Source organism: Dipodomys merriami, unplaced genomic scaffold (genome assembly GCF_024711535.1).
Source record: "Dipodomys merriami isolate MVZ:Mamm:240054 unplaced genomic scaffold, mDipMer1.0.p SCAF_4, whole genome shotgun sequence".
In the NCBI taxonomy this organism is placed as follows: Eukaryota; Metazoa; Chordata; class Mammalia; order Rodentia; family Heteromyidae; genus Dipodomys; species Dipodomys merriami.
Genome location: NW_027205603.1, coordinates 8,046,012 through 8,067,465, shown reverse-complemented (window position 1 = coordinate 8,067,465; position 21,454 = coordinate 8,046,012). Strand labels below are relative to the sequence as shown.

Below are 21,454 nucleotides of genomic sequence, written 5' to 3'. Positions count from 1 at the left end.
ATAAGCCCCCTCCCAATATCCCTTTTCCATTTGTGATCGTTTGCATGACTTTGCATCTGTTAAACCTCTAACGCTGTCCTCCTTTCTCCCAGAATCAAAGTCATCTACTGTGGAGAAGGATTTTCATGGAGGTAGGGGCCACTTAAAAAGTTTCTAATATTGTCACATATGGGAAAAGAACAAAAACAATTTTGGGATTGCAATGTTTTGCTCTGTGTAGACAGACATAAGGAAATCTATAAATAAGCAAGTTATTTTCAGGCTTCCGTTTTTTATTCTATTGTTGGTTTCTTAAACCCAATTCGCACCTCTTTACCACCAACCTGACTTCCTTCCACTGCCTTTTCTTCCCTAGCCAGCTTTCTCCATCATAATTCAGCAGCTAAACTATACAGAGGAAGTGTTCTGAATTGAAGAAGGCATGACGTGCCACCATGAGGGTTACCTTTTCTGAGAGGTCAGGGGACAGCTATCTGCCATGGTAGGACAGCCTCATATAAAGAGCCAACTCTTCAGAGTGGAATTTATCACATTCCCTGTTGTGTTCCAGCAGCACCTGGCACCTAGTAGTTGCTCATTAAATATTTAATCGCCTGGATGAGTGAGTTTCCTGTTTTCATATAGTCCCATTCATTCACTAATTCATTAACTCATTTATTCCTTACCTAGGTCCTATGCACTGCTACAACACAGACAATTTTCTAGCTATCAAGGCTTCTATGAGATAAGGTATGAACCTTGTTTTTCCTCTCCATGGAGCTTATACTCTACATTGATAGGAATGTTCCAAAAGCCTTTTGCAACATTTCTGGTTTATCTCAAGAAGAAAGGAACAGTACAAACTTCCTGTGCCCAGAATCCAGGAATATAAAAACTCTGCATTGTACAGGGACATCCCAGGTAAATACGATCAAGATGTCCGAAAGTTTTTCCTTCTGGAGATTGTACTTTGAAAATATTTATCAAGAATTGTTAGACATAGACACCTGTGTCACACACTGCTGTTACCCAGCATTCACAACCACTCAGAGATGTTCCCTATGTAGACAGACATCTGATCACTTCTCTTTTCCTGTGCGCATGTCAACTTAATTATAAATGGAAGAGCACACCATTTAAGAATGGTGAACTTTCCCAGGCACTGTGACACACACACCTGTAATCCTTGCATGTAGGAGGCAGAGCCAGGAGGACTGCAAGTCTGAGACCAAGTCTAAACTACATAATGTGCCTCTATGCTTAAAAAAAAAAGTACTACGCAAGCACCTATACATACTGGAATGGCTTCATTTCAGAAGTGATTTTTTAAGGGAAAAAAATTGTATATGGGTCAATAGGTACTCATTTACTGCTCTGAATTTTAATGCTCTGAATCCTGACAAACTGCAGATGACAAGGCTACTTTGCTAACCAGGAAGGCTAACTCCCACCAATGGCTCTGCCTTATTTCTCTTCACTTCCCTATCCTCTTGCCACTGGGACTTATGCTCACTGTATGTTTGTCCCGACCCGCAGGACTTCAACGAGGGCAGTGAACCTAAGCGAGAAGGAATGAAGGGACAAGAGACACGAAGAAGGACAGCAAGACAAGGATTCTGATCAAGCTGCCAATTTTTATTTTTCACACAAGGGTATTTATATGCTTGGACTTAGGGCGTGGTGCAAAGGTGGTGGTTAGTAGATTTAGGGTGGGGGTGAAAAGGTGGTCATTAGTAGCTGCAGGGTGTTTACTTTAGGGAGTGGTGAAAAGGTGGGATTCTGTAAACTCAGCCTCAGGTTGTTCCAGTGAGATAGTTAAGCCTATCAAGTATGAGAGACTTAACTTTTGGCTCCCAACATATGTTGAGGATGTTCTATAGAAAGTCCTACCTCTGGCCAAATAGTAACAAATTACAAATATACAAAATGACATTATCTTCGGCTGGATCCAAACAAGGGGTCACACACACCATTTCCACTGACTATTCCAACACAACTACATCCAATCGGCCGCCATCTTTCTCCTCATGAGACTCTTTGAACAGCTTTTTGACCTAATCAAGGCCACAGCAAGGAGCTGATGGACTGAAGGACTGAAGGAATGCCTGAGTTTGGGCACAGGGCAGAACAGAAAGTTCTCGTGGGATTTCACCAAGGGGACCATGCTCACAAGAGATCAGATTACCAGGCAAGCAGTATCAGGGAGAGAGGGTTGCATACGCTTAAAACTTCATCATACCTTGTGTCAGGAGCTCCCCATTCTCATGCTGCATTTTATCCTTGAGTCCCATAGGGTTGTGCATTGTGATCTCAAGTGTAGAAATAAGGAAACTAACTCCCAGATATACTGATGATTTGTCCAGTGTCACTCAGCTCATTAAGATTTACTCCAGTTTTTTCTGTTGTTGTTGTTGCTATTACCATTGTTGATTTTTCTTTTCTTTTGTTAGGGTGCTAGGGACTTACATATCCTAATCAAGACCTCTTTTTATTTTATTTTTGCCAGTCTTGGGGCTTGAACCTGGGCTCTGTTCCTGGGCCTCTTTGTGTCCAAGGCTAGCACTCTACCACTTGAGCCACAGCACCACTTCCAGTTTTTCCAAATATTATTGGAGACAAGAGTCTCACAGACTTTCTTCCCTGGGCTGGCTTCAAACTGTGATCCTCAGATCTCAGCCTCCTGAGTAGTTAGGATTACAGGAGTGAGCCACTGGCAACATGACAGATCATGAAGCCATATCCCCAGCCACCATTTCAGTGTTTTGAAGGAATGTATGTAGGCTCATTTTAGTACCAATCAAGTACTCATCAAGTTACCATAAACTTGCTAGTATCAAAACTCCAGTGTATATCCTACAAAATTAAGAAGAGTTGAGAGAAGGGGAGAGATGGATAAGAAACTTAAAAAAGGATGATGCTAATCAAGACACTGTATTCATAAACTGCTTGGTTACGTGGCAACTCCTTTGTACAACTACTTAAAGAAAATTTTAAAAATTAAAAAAAGAAGAATCAAGAGCCATCACAATATTAATTGGAATTGAGGTTTAGTTTATGCTCATGCAAGAAAGAAAGCCTTGTTCACAATATTTTATCCTAATTTTGGATAAAGAAATAGAGATTATGATCAGAGTTTATAGACTCACTGGACATTCTTTGGTAAACAAGATTAACAAGTCACCCATCAGTACCTGGAGAGCAGCAAGAAGGAAGTTTCAAGAATTAAGTCTTAAAAAACTCGTTTGCAATTCACATTCTCAATGACTGCACAATATCAACAGTTTATAATCCTTGCAATATTTCATTCTCTCATACTAAGCCTTTGTTTTCTTTGCTCTTCAGTTAATTTTCCATTCTTTTGTGTGTCCATTTAACTTTCAAGTGTACTCTGTGTTAAATCAACACAGATCTATTAAAGGTAAGGAAAGAAATGCATAGATGTTCACATTATAAAGATACCCTGGAAAGAACAGTCAAGAGATCCATACTCTTAATTGAGATTTTTCTCAAGGCTAGATGCTGTACAAAATAAAAAATTGCTTAAAGTCCAATTCCAGTTTTAAACTATGACATCACGTTGAATTACAAGGTAGGTCATATTATTTTGAAATCATTTTTCTATTAAAAAAGGATTATAAATTGTTAACTTATTATTACCTTTACACCAGAAAGATTACATTTTCCTATTATCAAGCTACTTAAAACATTCACTATGAAAAATACAGTTAATGATATATCCTATAAGGTGCAACAATTGCAATGATGTAGTGTATTGGATAAGTATATGTCTTACTGGTCTGTTGATGGCTTTACTGATAAATAATGTATACTTCTTCATTTGCTTAGGTGAGAAAATCTACTATAAATATACATGCTACATAAAACATTGTCTTTTAAATATGTCACATACACTGAAATGCTACAAGTAATCTTTCCTTTTACTCTCAAATATAAAACAGTGATTCAATGGAGCTCCTGTAACGTAGTCCCTTGCCATTCACAGAACACTTTGAAAAGTAGCACATCTAGTTAAGAGGACCACTTCCAAACCACAAACAGAGAGAAAAACTAAGTGAATACGTGTTCGTAGAAACAGGACCCCTGGAATACTTTGGATGTTATACCTGTTTATCTGTCATTCCATGACTACTACTAGATACTCTTTCCTGTCCCAATTTATCAATCTCCCTGTTCTGTATTTTGGTGTCCTTCCACAATTACATTAGTCACTGACCAAATTCAGCGATGTAAGAGTGTACACACAGGAATATCACATGGCTCCAGAGGCTAAGATAAAGCAATCCCCAGTGTGTGACAATGAACAAGAGCAGATGTCTTTTTCCTGCTTCACAGAGGAGTTCTGTAATAGATCAGATCTGTACAAGTCACTTCAATTTCTGCAATCTGAAAGCTAACGTGAGTGTCAATGAAGGGGAATTTCTTTTATAAGGGCAAAGAAGGAGAATGAGGCCAATGAGGTTCTGAGATGCATCCGTAGGCTGAATCTATCAAGCCACTTACAACATTCACTATGAAATTCACTTAAAGATACATCCTACAATGTGCAACAATTGCGCTGATGTAGTATATTGGATGAGTCTATGTCCTACTGGTCTGTTGATGGCTTTACTGATAAATGTGTATTTCTTCATTTGCTTAGGTGAGAAAGGGGAGGAGGGTATTCCATGGTGAATACGGAAGCAGTAGATCTATAAACATGCCATCAGTCAGAGCCCGGCAAGCAGGGGACTCTGAGCCAGGGTTGGAAACCATCTGGAGGAAAGAAAATCTGAAATCAGCTAAGTCAATATGTGTATTTTCCATGTCCTAATCATCTATTTTCTTAGATTGCAAAACCCACCATCAGCCACTTTGACTTGTTGAGTTGGTGAACAAATCAAGATAAAACATCTCGTAGGTACTTTTTTTTTTTTTTTTTTTTTTTTGGTCAGTCGTAGGGCTTGAACTCTGGGCCTGGGCACTATCCTTGAGCTCCTTCAGCTCAAAATGAGCACTCTACGGCTTGAGCCACAGTGCCACCTCCAGTTTTCTGGTAGTGTACTAGAGATAAAAGTCTCACGGATGTTCCTGCCTAGGCTGGCTTTGAACCACAATTCATAGGTACATTTTAAAGAGAACTTTACAACTTTGGGAGAAATATGACTGTGGAATCTAAAATTATGTTACTTTTCTCCCTCCTAATTTTTTAATTAGGAACTTGATTTAGCTCATTGTGTGGAGCTGAATTAATTTGGTTTCCTCTGTTCCACATTAGGGACCGACTGGAAATTATGCAAATATACTGGCTTGCATATTCCTTCTCTTGGCTTGTGTAGACCACCTGGGTTTCCAATGTGTACAAAAGGTCAGGAGAGCTAAGAATGGAATATTCTGTGTGTGTGTGTGCTCACACGTGCGTGCGTGGGTGTGCAGGTGTGTGTCCATGCATGCCAATCCTGGGGCTTGAACTCAGGGGCTTTCCCTGAGCTTCTTTGCTTAAGGCTAGCATTCTATCACTTAAGCCACAGTTCTGCTTCTAGCATTTTGGTGGTTGAAGACTCTCAGACTTTCCTGCCTGGGCTGGTTTGTAACTGTAGGTGTAAACTAGCACAGTGCCCAGTTTTTGGAATATTCTTTTTCTTTTCTTTTCTTTTCTTTTTTTTTTTTTGGCCAGACCTGGGTCTTGAACTCAAGGCCTGGGCACTGTCCCTAAGCTTGTTTTGCTCAAGGTTAGCACTCTACCACTTGAGCCACAGTGCTACTTCTGATTTTTTCTGTTTATGTGGTATTGAGGAATCAAACCCAGGGCTTCATGCATGCTAGGCAAGAACTTTACCAAGCCCTGGAATAAAATATTCTTAAGAAGAAGTTGAAAAATATTTAGGAAAATCCTGTTTATACCAAGTCCATCCTTCTACATAATTAAAATGGAATTAGAAGGATGTCATGAGACAATAACCAAGTTCGGGTAAAGTGAGCAAAAATCTTGACTCAGTCTAATTTCTCCAAGAAGCCTTCTTGTTTATAATGCTTATTTTTAACACAGAATTTTCTTCTATGACATAATCCATCAGAAGATAGCATGTGCTTAGTCCTAAATCTGTCATTGCAAAACACATATGCAAATTTTAAAAGGAAAAAAAAAACCTCAACACACTCTGATGAGAAATCCAGCTATGAACATATATTTTAGCAAGAAAAAAAGTCACATGTGCCAGCTTTGTGAAAATAACTTATCTTGTATAATTTCTTATAAGAATGATTCTATGTCTTTGGTTTTTGTCTTAAAAAAATAGCTGGGGCCTAATGGTAACCAAACATAGCTCATTTTGTAAAGTTTCAAATTGATCATTCCACAAGATGGAATTGTATTGTAGTAAAAATGGTTTACAAATGGATGATGATTTTAAAGCATGAGTTAAGTTTGAGAATGTTCCTAGTACAGTTGGGTGATTGTCAATGAATTCTGTCTAAGCAGCATGGAACACAGTGGCCTTGGGCTCTGCAATGGGCAGACCCACCAGGGCCATCTAACTATAATAAGACAGCTGGTAATGAACGGTTTGCCTGCAATGGAGGGCCTGCACCGAGATCTAGGGAATCAAAGCCCTTATTCCTAAAGGAAAACTGGCCTGGCTGAAAAGGAGCTAGGGCAATAAAAAGGTTATGAGAAACAAAACAGCAGGAGAGCAACAGGTCGCCCACAAGGCTGCTCACCAGCTTCCACTTCCTGCATCAGCACTGGCACCTGTGTCGTCATAGGCAAGTGACACACCTGTCTGTGTGGAGATTCTCCATGTGACACACAGATGACTGGTATCTGCTTCATTGAGGACTCTATTAAGATTCTGCACAGAAAATATTTGGTCCTATGCAGCATAAATGCTCCATATGGGGGTGTTTTTCTTTTTCTCCATAGTTAAAAAGAGTTTATTTAACACGGAGAAAGTAAAGGCCACTCAGAAGAATGAGAAATGGGACTTGTCCCAAGGGATGTGTGTGTGTGTGTGTGTGTGTATGTGTATGTGTGTTTTGTTGTTAGTTGTGGGGCTTGAACTGGGTACTGTCCCTGAGCTCTTTTACTCAAGGTTAGCACTCTACCACTTTGAGCCATAGCATCACTTCCAGTTTCCTGTGGTTAAATTAGAGCTAAGAGTGTCATGGACTTTCCTGCCTGGGATAGCCTTGAACTGCGATCCTCAGATCTCAGCCTCCTGAGTAGCTAGGATTACAGGTGTAAGCCTGGCCTGTCTTCAATTTTAATGACACTCTGCTTTTATGTGTTTGGTTTCATCTTGGAGACAGGCTGGCCACTAGCTCCCAATCTTTCTGGATCTACCCCTGAATGCTGAGATTACAGGCATCTACCAAGACATGCAGCTTTAATGACATTCTAAAAGCCAGGTTTATGGGGAAAAATAGTAACAGAATGCAATAGGATGAAAAATAGTAATAGGAACATGCATTCTTACTCGGCTATAAAAATTAAATCAGCATATGGCTTTTCTTGCTTCAGTAACAGGAATCCATTATTATTCACAGATACTCAGCAATTTGGGGAGTTTGATTAATTGGAAGCTCAATCCAAACTGTTTTTGCGGGGGGGTGGGGGGGTCAGTTTAAGTAGCTTCCAACAATATTGCTGCCACTGAGCTGTAACTGTGGCATCACATTGCTCAAAGGTGACCCTTCGGTGGAGAGTTTCGTGGGAATTCCAGTCCTATTAAATGTCCTACAAAACTGTATGAATGTCTACCCTTCCTATGAAATATAAAGATGAGAACAGGTTCAAGGTATTTGAAAAGTATAATCTTTTACTTTAGCCTACATTGTTGTGCTGGTTTCCCAGCTTTAGCTATAATACAAAACTCATCTTAATTATCATCATCTCATTATTATTGTTGTTGTTATAATACAAGATATGTATCTTAATTATCATATTATCATGGTCATTGGCAGTGCAAAACATGTATCTTAATTATCATCTTATTATTGTTATGGTTGTTGTTATTGGCAGTACAATACATATGTATCTTAATTATCAGCATCTCACTTTTTTCATTATTGTTGTTGTTAGTGGCAGTACTGGAGTTTGAACTCAGGACCATGCATGTGCTAGGCAGGTACTCTACCACTTCTATTATACCCCAGCCCAATTAAATCACTTCCAAAAGACAACTGCTGAATTTTAGTTTCACATTTGTATCACAACTTTTATCTGGAGACTTCTCTGAATATTACGTATATAACGGAAAGACTCCTAGTACTTTATTCCTCAAAATCTGCACAGTGGCAAACCTCTTTTTACCTTGTGGTTCCGTGGAAGTATGTGTGAATTTCTTCCACATCAGAGACTCATTCAGTCTAAGACAGTTGTAGCTGTAATACATGGAGATAAGCAGTCCCCTCAACCACAACATGAGGCGACTTTATGTGCTTGTAGTTGAGAAGCCTTAAGAAAGACTCAAATGCAAATGAGCATTAATTATTCTTAGCCCACTGTAAACACCTGAAAGCTGAGCTGTGCTGGGTGTTCAAGATGTCCTGATGTGAACCACAGGCTGGAGAGAGTCTTTCCAAATGATTTCCCTCAGCAGTGCACCTTATTAAACCAAGTCACAAAACAGCCCACCAACCTGACCCTGACAGGAGGGCTGGCAAGCTCATTGGGTTTCAGATGGCAGGCATATTTGTGCTATTGAAAACTTGACATTTTTATGGATCATGAATTCTGCAATGGCTCGGGTCTTAAAGACCAAATGACTCGTCAGTATTCCAAGGTGCTTTGGATATACTGTGTTACCATTATTAGTGCTTACAACTTCCAAAATGAGCAGTAGATAAACAATTCTTTTGTATACACTTAAATATATGTAAGATATATATTTATATATTTATATAATTTACATATATGGTATCCAGCTATCTTGGTGGGGGGAAGGGTGCACACATGCCAGTGTGCATGAGCACACTGTTCCTAGGCTTGAATTTAGGATCCTGGGTACTCTCTCTGGGTTTTGTGTTCAAGGCATGAGCTCTACCACTTGAGTCACAGCTCCACTTCTGGCTTTTTGATAAGTTTATTGGAGATAAGAGTCTCACCAAGTTTCCTGCCCAGGCAGGCTTCTAACTGTGATCCTTGGGATCTCAGCCTTCTGAGTTGTTAGGATTACAGGCATGAGCCACCAGTGCCCAGCTCCATCCACCATTTTATAGGTCAAAGAAATAGGCCTGAAAGATAATCTGCTTCAAAACCAAGAAGCCAGTGCTAGACTGAAGAATAAAGCTGTGTTGTTCTTCTCTAAATACAGTGAGATCCAATCATTCTGTCACATCCTTAAATCAAAGCAGCTTTCTGTCCACAAGTAAGTGAAGAGGATTAGGAGGCTGGAAATGATCAAGGCTGACTAGAAAGGAGGCCAGTCTCAGTGGAGAGGACCTTTCTCGCCCTGACACATCTGTATTGGTGTCACAGATAAGAAGCCCAGAGGATTTCCTGTGGTAGATTTTTTTTTTCTTCTCTCACGCTTAAATGCCACTAATAAAAAGTTAACAAAGCTATGAATTGAAAACAACATTTAAGGGCAGGGGATTACAATTTGTAGGCTTCACAAAGGGCAGCATTTACATGAATGTAAAAAAGACAGTGAGTCCTTTACTAAGAAACAGTATGGAAAATTACAGATCTCCAACCCTAAGAGGAATATGTCCCTGAATGACTTTTGGGAAATCTATTACCTAATTGTTGTCACTCGGTAAATATGTTAAACCATGCTGAATTCTCCAACTTCCAATGGGTCCCTTCCAGGCCAAAGCAATCCTGGCTCAGTGAAAACTTGGCTTATTGGCTTGTGACAAAGTTGGCAATGGAAAAACCTATGAATGTGAAGATGAGACAGAATTCACTTTTCATTATCAATCACAGTATGATTCCGCCTTTTTTCTTATTCTATATAGCAGTTATTAGCTCTCTGCTCAGAGTAAGTTAGATGTCTGAACAGAGTTGAAAGCCGATTGTTCCACTTTCTAAAACTGAGGCTTAACCTTATTTCTAGTCTACTATTCTCTTCTAAGTATACTAATCATCTTATTTGCTCACAGTACTTTTAGTAATACGAGCAGGTGTTATCATATAAATGTAAGATGCATTTACAGCAGGGATAAATTGATAGTTCAGGATGAGAGAGTAAAAGCTGTCTCATAGCTAATTCTGGAAAGAGCTACTCTTAATATTTCACAAATACAAGTGAATTTCGATCTAAATACAGAAAGTTTAATTAGGAAATTGACACAGAAATACAAAGAATAGAGAAAACTCAGATAAATATATACCTTAACTAGTGACTCTCTAATAAGCAATATTGTCTACTTACATTAAAACAATTATTACCTAATGAATGTCGGGCACATTAAGATAAAATTAAAATACATTATAATATTGTTTTGTTACCTCTTGGTTGTTTTTGGACAAGATCTTATACTGTGCTGTCAAGCAGGCCTCAAACTTATCATCCCCCTGATCAACCTCTGCAGGAGTTTGGGTACACAATGGATACACCACTGTGCCCAGCTAGTTTTATGTAGAATTACTTTTAAAAGAAATATGAAAGGCAGAGCCAGAGATAATAAGAACATTTAAGCCTCCTCGTTGTTCAAATAATTCTGTATCTGAGATTTTTTTCCAAGGAAATTAATCAATGGATCTATACCCTGTCACAATTGTTATTATTGGTTTATCTATAAAAAATAAAATTATAGGGGCTGGGAGTGTGGCTCAGTGGTATCTTGCTTGCCTACACATATGAAGCCTTGGGTTCGATTCCTAAGTACCACATACACAGAAAAAGCCAGAGGTGGCGCTATGGCTCAAGTGGTAGAGTGTTAGCCTTGAGAAAAAGAAGCTCAGGGACAGTGCCCAAGCCTAGAGATTAAGCCCCAGGACTGGCAAAGAAAAAAAAAAGAAAATTATAGAATCACTCTCAAAGACCAACAATCTGTGATCATTCTATTTGGACAAATGATGGCAAATCCTTACTTTATGCTGGAATTAAACAGTATTCAATGCTGGATAGAAAAGGGAGAATCTATAATGATACGTGTATTTTAATTACAGCTTTAAAATAGTTAGTAAGTTACTAGTGGCTCATATCTGTAATCCTAGCTACTCAGGAGGCTGAGAGGATCCTAGAGAATTGTGTTTTAAAGTCAGCCACTTTGGGAAAGTCCTCACAAGTCATCTCCAACTAAGTAGCAAATGTTGGACTGGAGGCATGGCTCCACTGTTAGAGCACCAGCCATGAGCAAGAAAGCTGAGCAAGAATTCTAAGCTCTGGTACACACACACACACACACACATACACACACACACACACACACACACACACACACACACACATATACACACGCACACACACATGTCTATAGAAAAGAATAGAAATGCAAAACACTAGAATGACCAAGAAGGGTGAGATTGTGATGTGTCCTTAATCATACCTTGTGGTCAATTTCCTCTCTCCTCCATAGTACTTTTGTGTGTGTCTGTGCCAGTCCTGAGGCTTGAACTCAGGGACTGAGTGCTGAACTTTTTTGCTCAGAGCTGGTGCTTTACTACTTGAGCCACATCTCTACTTCTGTTTTTTTTTTTTGAATAGTTAACTGGAGATAAGAGTCTCACAGACTTTCCTGCTTAGGCTGACTTCAAACTGTGATCTTCTTAGCCTCCTGAGTAGCTAGGATTATAAGCCTGAGCCACCAGCACCTGGCAATAGTACTAACTTTTAACCAATGTATTTGAAGGGCCAAGATCTGGAGTTTATCAGGCTTCATAATGAAGCAACTTTGTAAATCTGTGTCATGACTATACAAAATGATCATTTCTACAAATGGATTGCTTTATGGGGGCAAGATAGCATCACACATTGTCATCTCCGATGACAAAGCCAGCACAGTTAGGCACATGTCCTAGCTTCTCGGTCTTATCAACATTATACTTACATTCAGATACAAATTCCATTTGGAAAAGAATGTAGCCTTAAGCCATAAGTTTTATAATATATAGGAGTACAGGTCCATAGTAACCTCTACTTTTTTTCTTTTTCTTTAAAGGGCATTAGTAACAGAAGGTAAGAAAGTGGAAGGAAAGAGAAAGAAAAAGTATTAAAAAATTTATTTATACTCCTACTTAATGTTCATCATCTTTTTTATTCTCTGGGGCATATTTTTCACTCAGGAGCTCTAGCTGTTGGCCTTTTGGACCATTTTGAGAACTCTGAGGGTAGAAAATCGTCATTGATGTCTAGACGGTAGTATTTACACAGAGTTAGGAGGGTTTACAGTTTTCTTCTCCTCCAGGGCCTTCTGATAATGAGTCTACAACGATTCAATTAGGAGTCCTCTTTCATAGGGCATGTATCTAATATCTCCTCCTTTCTTCCAATGTGCAAATAAAAGCCAACTCATAACTTTCCCTTCCTGCCTCTCATAAATGTCATGATCAGGGATCTTGGAACTGAGGCCTTTCATTCTTAGTGACTATGAAAAGATTGGTAAGTGTCTGAACTCCCATAATAACTGGACTAAGTTAAGCCATTTATGTACTCCTGCAGTCTATATGTACCCTAGGTTCCTTTTAAATTCTCTTCAAATACAGACATTATCCTCCATAATTTTATGGGTGTTGATAATGAAGCACAGAGAACATAACACTTTACAAATGACAGAGCTGTTGAGGGGGTGGTCTAGAATTCAGCATCATGTACAACTGTATCTAAATACTTGCTCTTAAAGCCCAGTCAGAAAATTAAAAAAAAATCATGCTAACAACCTAAATAAATAGAAAAACGTAGGCTAATCTGAGAAATCATTTATAGATGAAAAAAAAGATGGAAAGTGGCAATTTTGATCTAAGAATATAGGTCCAAAATTGCAGTCATGAGAGATCCCGTGTTCAAGGACTCTGTATGCAACAATTCTAGAATCCACGAGAAGATAATAAGTGTTCTTAATAACAGGCAGACTAACATAAGTAGATTTTGGCCTTCAGTACTGAAAAAGTAATTATCTCTACTGAATTGCCTTGGTTGACTGATTTCATTTTAATGCACAATGAGAATTAAGTGAATCATTTCCAAATGTGTGTTCATGAAGTTGTGGTTTAGAATAGCTTCAGAAAACAAAACTGATGCCAGGCGCTGGTGGCTCTTGCCTGTAATCTTAGCTATTCAGAGGCTGAGATCCGAGGTTCACAGTTCAAAGTGGAAGAGATATAGAAGGAAAAAAACTAAGGGATAGTGCCCAGGCCTTGAGTTCAAGCCCAGAACTCAGACAGACAGACAGACAGACACACACACACACACATACACACACAGCACAACTCATATAAAATTGAAATCATACTTGTATTAGAACAAAAATAAAGATTATATAATTTATTGCGCATGTCACTTAGCTATTTTACCATATATGCATGGGCATACCTAAAATACACTAGTCTTTTTGGCTATCTATCCATATATCCATTTAGCCATGTAGCAGTCCTTATATATTTAAATTCTATTTATATCATTGCCTAACACTGTAGCTTATATTATGAATATTTATCTAATATACTTTATATTATTGTCTAATTCCTGCCATCAATGGGGAAGTTTAAGGAAGATTGAACTGAAAATGCTAAGTGGTTATAGAATGAAGTACTTATAAACACATTTAAAACCTTAACTAGCCAGGCACTAGTGGCTCACATCTGTAGTCCTAGCTACTTAGGAGGCTGAGATCTGAGGAGTGGTTCAAAGCCAGCCCAGGACTCTTATCTCCAAATAATCACAGAAAAATCCAAAAGTGGGACTGTGGCTTATGTAACTGAGTGCTAGCTTCTAGCAAAAGGGACACAGGGACAGAGTTTAAGCTCCAGGACCAGTAAAAAATAAAATCTTAACTATGCAAACAAAAGTTCTTGAGGTTTGAAGTCTTGAAGTTTAAAAGCCTGTCCAAACATAAGCTTTAGGGAAATGGGAAGGAAGCTGGGTATAGGGGACAGATTTGTAATTAGACTGAGGACATAGCAAGACCTCATCTCAAAAAAGAAAGAAACAAAAGAAAAAAAGACATTACTTTCCTATGAGTAGTAGCAAGACCATAGGGGACAGACGTCTAGGTTTGGAAAACAAATGAGTTAAAAGAGTAAAAAAAAAATCACTGGGCAGAGTCCCCATAGTAATCCAGGACAATACTGAATTTAAGTGGAGGCTAACCCATTCATTTTAGAATCACGGAGACTGACACCCTCACTAAATGACTGTGACATTACTGAAGCCAATTTCCCTGCTGGAACTATTCAAAAAGACCTGTGGAATGTACTTGGCAATTTAACTCTATGGCCAAGTTAGGCCCTGGGTTATACATTTGCCTCATTCAAAGCAGAATTCTTCTACAGGAAAAACGACAGTAGTTATGTCATGTCTGATAATACTCAAAAAGCAGGCATGTTTACCAGAAATGATTATTCCAGGTTTCCTCCAAGGCAGGCACACTGAATAGGTACTGAATAATTTCCAACTTAAACATGAGTAGCATCTGAAAACTGGAGAAGTGTGTGTGTGATGTATCAAATGCCCCAACCCCATTGTGATTAGTATATAAATAGACAACCATATTGGAGCCTAAAATAAGACAGCTTTGGTAGACAAAAAAAAAAAAAAAAAAAAGAATTCCTTTTTCCAGGGCAAAGAAAGAATCTGTGTACATACATAAGCAGTCTACCACTGTGCTATATCCCCAGTCCACAAATATCTCTAGCCTACAACATACACATTTCCAGCCAATTTTTTTCCCCTACTAAGTGTAGAGCAGGTTGGGATAACTCAAAAACAATAACAACAACAACAAACCACCTTGGGAAAAAATTTAGGAAGTTGTACTTAATCAATTCTAATTTTTGTGTGTGTGTTATGATTAACATGGATATTGGTTACCTCATGATATTACTATTTACAAGCTCGAATTGACTTTTAAGTTCTGGAATTTCTTTTCTAAAGGTTTGCCTAGAGTAACGGTAGTGATACCAATACCAACAGTCTAAGTTTTAAAAATAATGTTCTGGAAACATACATATTACTATTTCCAATTGTATTCGATGATCATGAAATCACATTACCAGACATAGTTTAGCCATGCCATTAATAATGATATGATCTTTTCTGTGAAAGTGCTAAGTGAAATTTGAAGACCTGTGAAGTCTGTGCGTAAGTATGTTCAACATTAGACCCTCATGTCTGGGTTATATTAGAAATAGAAAATAACAAACAGCAATAAAAAGTTTTCATTTGTAGCAACACAAGAAGTAAAATGATCCTGATTTACATAGAAAGGTCTAAGAAACAATCAGAAAGCTCAGACAACAGGCTGTTTACAGACTAGCCCACAGCTGGGGGAAAGTTTCTATTCCCCATCAAGAATCTAGAATCCCCCTCCTCCCTCCCTGCGTTCCTAAACAGATCTCAGCAATTTCAGTTTAAGATCAGAGCTACAGTTTTCCTTGCTTAAACCCTCTCAGTATCAGAGGGAAAACCCTGTAAATGGCATTTCTGGCCAGACAAGAACATCTTTAACAAAGCAAAGCATCCAACCTGATTTTAGCTGGAGTTCATGAACCATTCGGGACAGTGGCCTTTCCTTTAAACCACACCACGCCTCTGGCCTCCCTCCCTGTGTGTGTCTGCTTACCCCAGGAATCCTGCATTTAGCCTGTGGAGACAGGAGGCGTCGGTCAAGCATGCCAGAGAGTTCCAAGTTCACTCCAGTGGGAAGAAATCTACAGGAACAAGAGCTGGGGACCAGCTACAGGCCAAGTCCTGCTTTGCTCAATAGCCTATCAATCGCTCCCGTTTTCCTTGCTGGCTTTGCGGGATGCAGTCTTTTAAAGTCAGTTTGACTTTATGACTTTCTAAAGGCCTGCAGATTACAACAGCTCTGTGTGTCCCAGAACTACTGAACAAGGGTAGAAGAGCCCATCACAGCCAATTAAGCAAATGCAAGCAGGCAAGTCTTTTTCCTACATCCAATGACGTCACGTGGCTTGGAAGAGAGCCCACTGCAAAGTTGTCAGAGCAGAGTAACACTTCATTAATATCACATGCCTGCCTTCAGGCAGTGCTGGACTGGGTGCAGCTACTTTCTGCAGTGTGGAACACTGGATTGCACAACGTGGTACAGTCTGAACATTCAACGACCATCCTGAAAAAGTCCGCAATTAAAAAAAAAAAAAGTGAAAACATTCTTCTACTCCCAACCGGATGAAGAAATATTTTCTTTGTGCACACAAGAAAAGGCTTCTCTTTCTCTTTGGTGGCCTTTCAAGTTCTTAATGTGCTTGAAGTAGAATCATTTTTATAGGCTTACAAGTATCACATCGGTACATTCATTTTTTTTTAAATTCAAATTGGAAACTTCTTTTCATCCAAAGAGAATTCAGCCACACAAAGTTGTACATGCCTCAAACCCTAATAATGAGGTCATGAGTTCTAGGCCACACTGGGCTACATAGTGAGCCACAGTCTTAAAAATAAGTTAATTAAAAATTAAAAACAGCCAGGCACTCTTGGCTCATACCTATAATTGTAGGTACTCAGGAGGCTGAGGCCCAAAGGACTTCAGTTTGAAAACACCCAGAGCAGAAAGGGCCACAAGACTCCATCTCCAATTAACCAGCAAAATGCCAGACTGAAGGCATGGCTCAAGTAGAGAAAAGCCTAAAGATTAATAAATAAGAAAAAAAATGCTTCACTTAGGAAACACAAACCCAAATCACAATTTAGTATTTCAGACTCATTAAAAGGGAAATACTTAAGAAATCCATAAAGAAAAAAAGAATAAAAGCAGATCATAGTGAAAATGACAGAGCCTGAAAGCCAAATCTAGTCATCTACCTGTTGTACATAACCTACAAGAATGTGTTTTCCACTTTTAAATGATTTGGGGGGGAAATTGCAAAATCAGTCTAGTAATTCTTTGGGACCCATGAAAACTATAAATTTCAAAAGCAATTGTTTTTGTACCAGTCTGGTGGCTTGAACTCAGGGCCTGAGTGCTGACCTTGAGTTTTTTTGCTCTAGGCTAGTGCTCTACCACTGAGCCACAGCTCCACTTCAGTTTGTTGTTATTGTTTTGGTTTTGGGGTTTTTTTTTGGGGGGGTTAATTGGAGATATGAGCCTCCTAAACTTTCCTGCTTGGGCTGGCTTCCAACCATGATCCTCAGATCTCAGCCAGGATCCTAAGCCACTAGGATTACAGGTAAGAGCCACCAGCGCCTAGTTACAATCAATGCTCATGAATGAAAGTTTATTATGACACAGCCAGCCTTTTTCACTTATTATCTGTGTCTACTCTTGCCTAATTACAACAGAGTTGAACAATTATGATATATATAGCACGGAGCTCATAAGCCTTCAGAAGTGCCCATTCAGCTCAATGCAGATGATTGGGACTCTCTGCTCTGCAGCAGTAGCAAATGTCCATTCATCAGTGGTGGGACTATTTTGTGTCAGGATGGCAGAGATATAATGAGATGCAAAGAGGGTGTAGAACATTTGTGGCCTTGGACTCTGGGCTCAGCATTCCCCTCTTAAATTCATATAAATTTTGATGGATTGCAAAACTATGTAGGTGATTAAAATATAAGTATGAAAAAGGATGACTATCAAATGCAACATAGAGAATATTGTCTCAGGAGGAACATGTTTTTTTTTTACTTGTTTGCTTTTTGTTTTGTTTTGCTCAAGGCTAGCACTCTACCACTTGAGCCACAGTGCCCATTTCTGGCTTTTTCTGTTTATGTGATACTGAAGAACTGAACCTAGGGCTTCATGTATCCTAGGCAAGCACTCTACCACTCAGCCACATACCCAGTCCCACATATTTGTTTCTTAAAGATAGCTTCCTACCCCATTGGTTTGTCATACTACTGTCTATGTTTCTTTATATTCTGAAATAATCGTATGCAAATGAAGTAGGAAAAAACTGTTAGAAGCATCATCACACAAAAAGTGGATGATGGTCACACAGTTGTGAAAATGTTAGTGGACATTTATTTTGTGTAACAAGTACATGTGATACTAGAACAAGAAGAAAAAAGTACTTTTGCTTTAATACTAAGGAGATTGTTAAGAATACTTAGAACTTGTAAATTGAAAAAAACGAGTTATATTTATAGTGGTTGTAGGTTGCTTGGAAGTGGTTTGAAGGATTCTTTTTCTTCTTTTGGAAAAAATGTAGTACTGGCAGGGTGCTGGTGGCTCATGCTTATAATCTATGTACACAGGAGGCTGAGATCTGAGAAAAGCAATTTGAGCAAGCAGAGGTAGAAAAGTCCATGAGACTCTTATTTCCAATTAAACACCAAAAAAAAAAAAAAAAAAAAAAAAACCAGAAATGAAACTGTGTCTCAAAATGATAAAGAGGTAGCCTTTAGACAAAATCAGGGACAGTGCCCAGGTCCTGAGTTCAAGTCCCAGACTGGCAAAAAAAAAGGGGGAAAAAAAGAATACCTTTCAAACTTTCTACCGTAGGGTTCTTTTACTTTTTCAATCTCAAAGACTATTTCTGTTAGGGTCTAAAAGGCAATGAAGAATACTTTAACATGCTAGTGAAACTTTTGTTTTTCTGTTTGTGATATTTCCAGGGCTTGAACTCAGGGCCTTTTGCTCTTATTTGGCTTGTTTTGCTCACAGCAGGCATACTACAACTTGAGCCATCCCTCCAACCCAGCCTTCGCTAATGGAAAATAGGGTCTCATGGACTCTTGTGCCCAGAATCTTCTAAATCTCAGCCTCCTGATTATCTAGGATTTTAATCTCGAGCTTCTGGTTTCTAGCTGAAACTTTAATTCTATTTATTCTGAGTTAGGATATTTTATTCTCTGGAAACTGACAGCAGTGAAAACAAATTTGTCTAGTAGAAATAAATTTGCCTAAAAATGAAAATGATAGCAGGTTATATGAAAGATCACTGCCTGGATAATGGTTTCACTGCCCTGCTGGGTATTAGCCAAATCTAATGTAACAGTCTTAAAGTTAGATACCCATTTTGAATTGGAAACACAGTGTTCTCTTTGGACACTGACAAATGTAGTTGCTAACTTGCCAAACCCAGTCCACTTTAATTTATAAATGCATTAAAATGAAAAATGTAATAGCTAATAATGATTTCAGTTAAACAAAGTAACAACTGGAATTTAAAAAAAAAGAACTGGTACTGAAACTGAACAAAATGCATGGGGATTTCAATGCCTTTCCAAACTCATAGAAAGTCTTATTACGAAACAGCATTCTTCTTAATTGCAGTATACTATTCTTCTCACCATATTGTTTTGGGTTTTTTTTTTCATTTCTTTGAGATGGGATTGAGAGATATTTTATTTATATTCTTAGGAAAAGCGCAAGGAAGAAAACAGAAGAAGAGAAATGGAGGAAGGAAGGCCACACAGTATGGAAAAACAGACGAGTGAGAGGGAAAATCAGCAAAGAATTCAATGAAGTTGCAATAGGACAAGAAGGGAGGAATTCTAGATACAGGTCCATTTGTTGTGCCAGAAACCGAAGAAATAAGAACTTCCAGACAACTTGGTCACTTACCAGTTGGAAAGAAACATTAATTTGTGTAAATAATTGCATCTCCAATCATAGTTTTCACTTTTCATACTTTTGGTACATTTTCAACTTAGATATCCATAATGTAGGTGATCCATATTAGGTTATGTTCTGCTGTCTTATTTGTTGGCATAAAGCAAATTTTCTGGTTATAATTATTTTCATTGACTATTGGAAAATAAGGAAACACAGTCAAAAACACCCAAAACCACATTGACCCTTGCTGTCTATCAGTTTCCTAATCTACAAGACACGGGGAGTCAGACGTCAAAGAGGATTGTCAGGATTACAGGAAATGTCCAGGCCACATCTGGCATATCAAAGTTTCAAAAATAAAATTCATTTCCTTTGTATAACTCAGTAGTTCTCAACTGGGGGCGATTTTACTCTCCAGGAGACATTGAGCTATTTCCAGAGCCATTGTTGATGGTTGGCACCTCACTGGTATTCAGTGGGCAGAGGTCTGGATTGGGGGCTAAACATGGAACAATGTGCAGAGTCACTTTGGAGCAAAGGACAACCTAGCTCAGGAGACCCACGGTGTTGAAACTGGGAAAAAGATGCCCGTGCTGTACCACAATGCTACTGGTGTGAGGTGCTTTCAATGACAGCCCACCAGTACTGAACATGGCATGCCCAGAAATTTCTAGATCCACTGTAAGTCATCTGAGGGAGGGGAGTGGACAGAAGAGGGAAAACAGAATGAGACCCCTGTTGGAGCCCTTGGAGCTTGGCAGCATGCCTGTGTCTTCTGTGTTTCTGGGAGCTGTCCCCAAGGGACACACTGCCGTGGTGGGATGTCCGATTTTAAGTGCAGAAAACTGAGGTTTCTGCATTCCTTCCGCATCCACGCCATGATCATTTTGCCTTTGCTTGTTTCCGGTCCCTTTCTAGCTCTACCTGTAAAATACCTTTTCTCAAATTTTTTTTTAAAAAAAAGGCTTAATAAGAATGAAATGGCATTATAGCTCAAGACACCATGAAGTGCTATTTTTGTCACTGAAGATGCAGGCTCACTCATCTAAGAAGAGACAATCCTTCCGGTCCTATGGGCATGCATTGGTGTTTCACTCTAATCAAACAGAAGGACTTCAGTCATTCCCAAAGAGTCCTTCAGTGGTTCTCATTCCTTCAGTAGATCTCAATCTTCAACTTGAGGCAACTTTGCCATTTGTTGTTTTAAACACGTAAAAAGCAGCAGAACGTTCTGAATGGGGAGGTGGTGGTGGCCAAAGGATAAATATGTTTTGTTGCCAGGAGACAGAAAACTATGCAGAATTTTGGAGGTCACATACTTCAAATGGCCAGCCGAGACTTCAAAGTGCAGACTATTTATCCAACAGGCTAGGACTGGGCAAAAAAATTCTCTTGATCACACCCCAATTTAGCTCTTCTGCATCTGTACTATTGTCTTTGATTACAAAACACCATGATGTAGTCCAAATATGGATAATATTGCTGTCTATTAGCCAGCAAGTGAATCTTACCAGCACAACAAACCTCTCGTGTGTATCCACAGACTAGAGCTCACATGTGTTTTTGGTAAATAACAGCCAAAGATATCATTTTCTCAAGACATTAAAAATAGGAAACAATCTCACAGGCCAAGTTATTAAAAAACAAAACAGAATAGAACAGAACTAGTCACACCCCCACACAATTGAGTTTTCTTTCTGCATAACAATCTATGTTGTCACACATGGTAGCCCCTTCAACTTCATCTCAAAGAATTTCAGAAAACATCTGATGGTTGACTGAGGTCATGATGAGAGAAAGCCAAGCAATTTTGTCCCTAAGATTTTTTTGTTGTTGTTTTGTTTTGTTTTTTTGT

The 21,454-nt window shown here is 38.9% G+C and overlaps 1 protein-coding gene across 9 annotated transcripts in view; it reads right to left on the bottom strand.

Moving 5' to 3' along the window:
• Cacnb2 (calcium voltage-gated channel auxiliary subunit beta 2) overlaps nucleotides 1–21,454 on the bottom strand; it is a 308,080-nt gene that overhangs the window by 128,577 nt on the left and 158,049 nt on the right. Inside the window, exon 1 of one of the 9 annotated variants that reach the window (XM_069990462.1) lies at nucleotides 15,703–15,981. The exons of the other annotated variants lie outside the window; for them this stretch is intronic. Coding sequence (XP_069846563.1) covers nucleotides 15,703–15,753 — 51 coding nt within the window. The 5' untranslated portion in view covers nucleotides 15,754–15,981. Of the gene's footprint in view, nucleotides 1–15,702; nucleotides 15,982–21,454 lie in introns of those variants that run through there. 9 annotated transcript variants of the gene reach the window in all.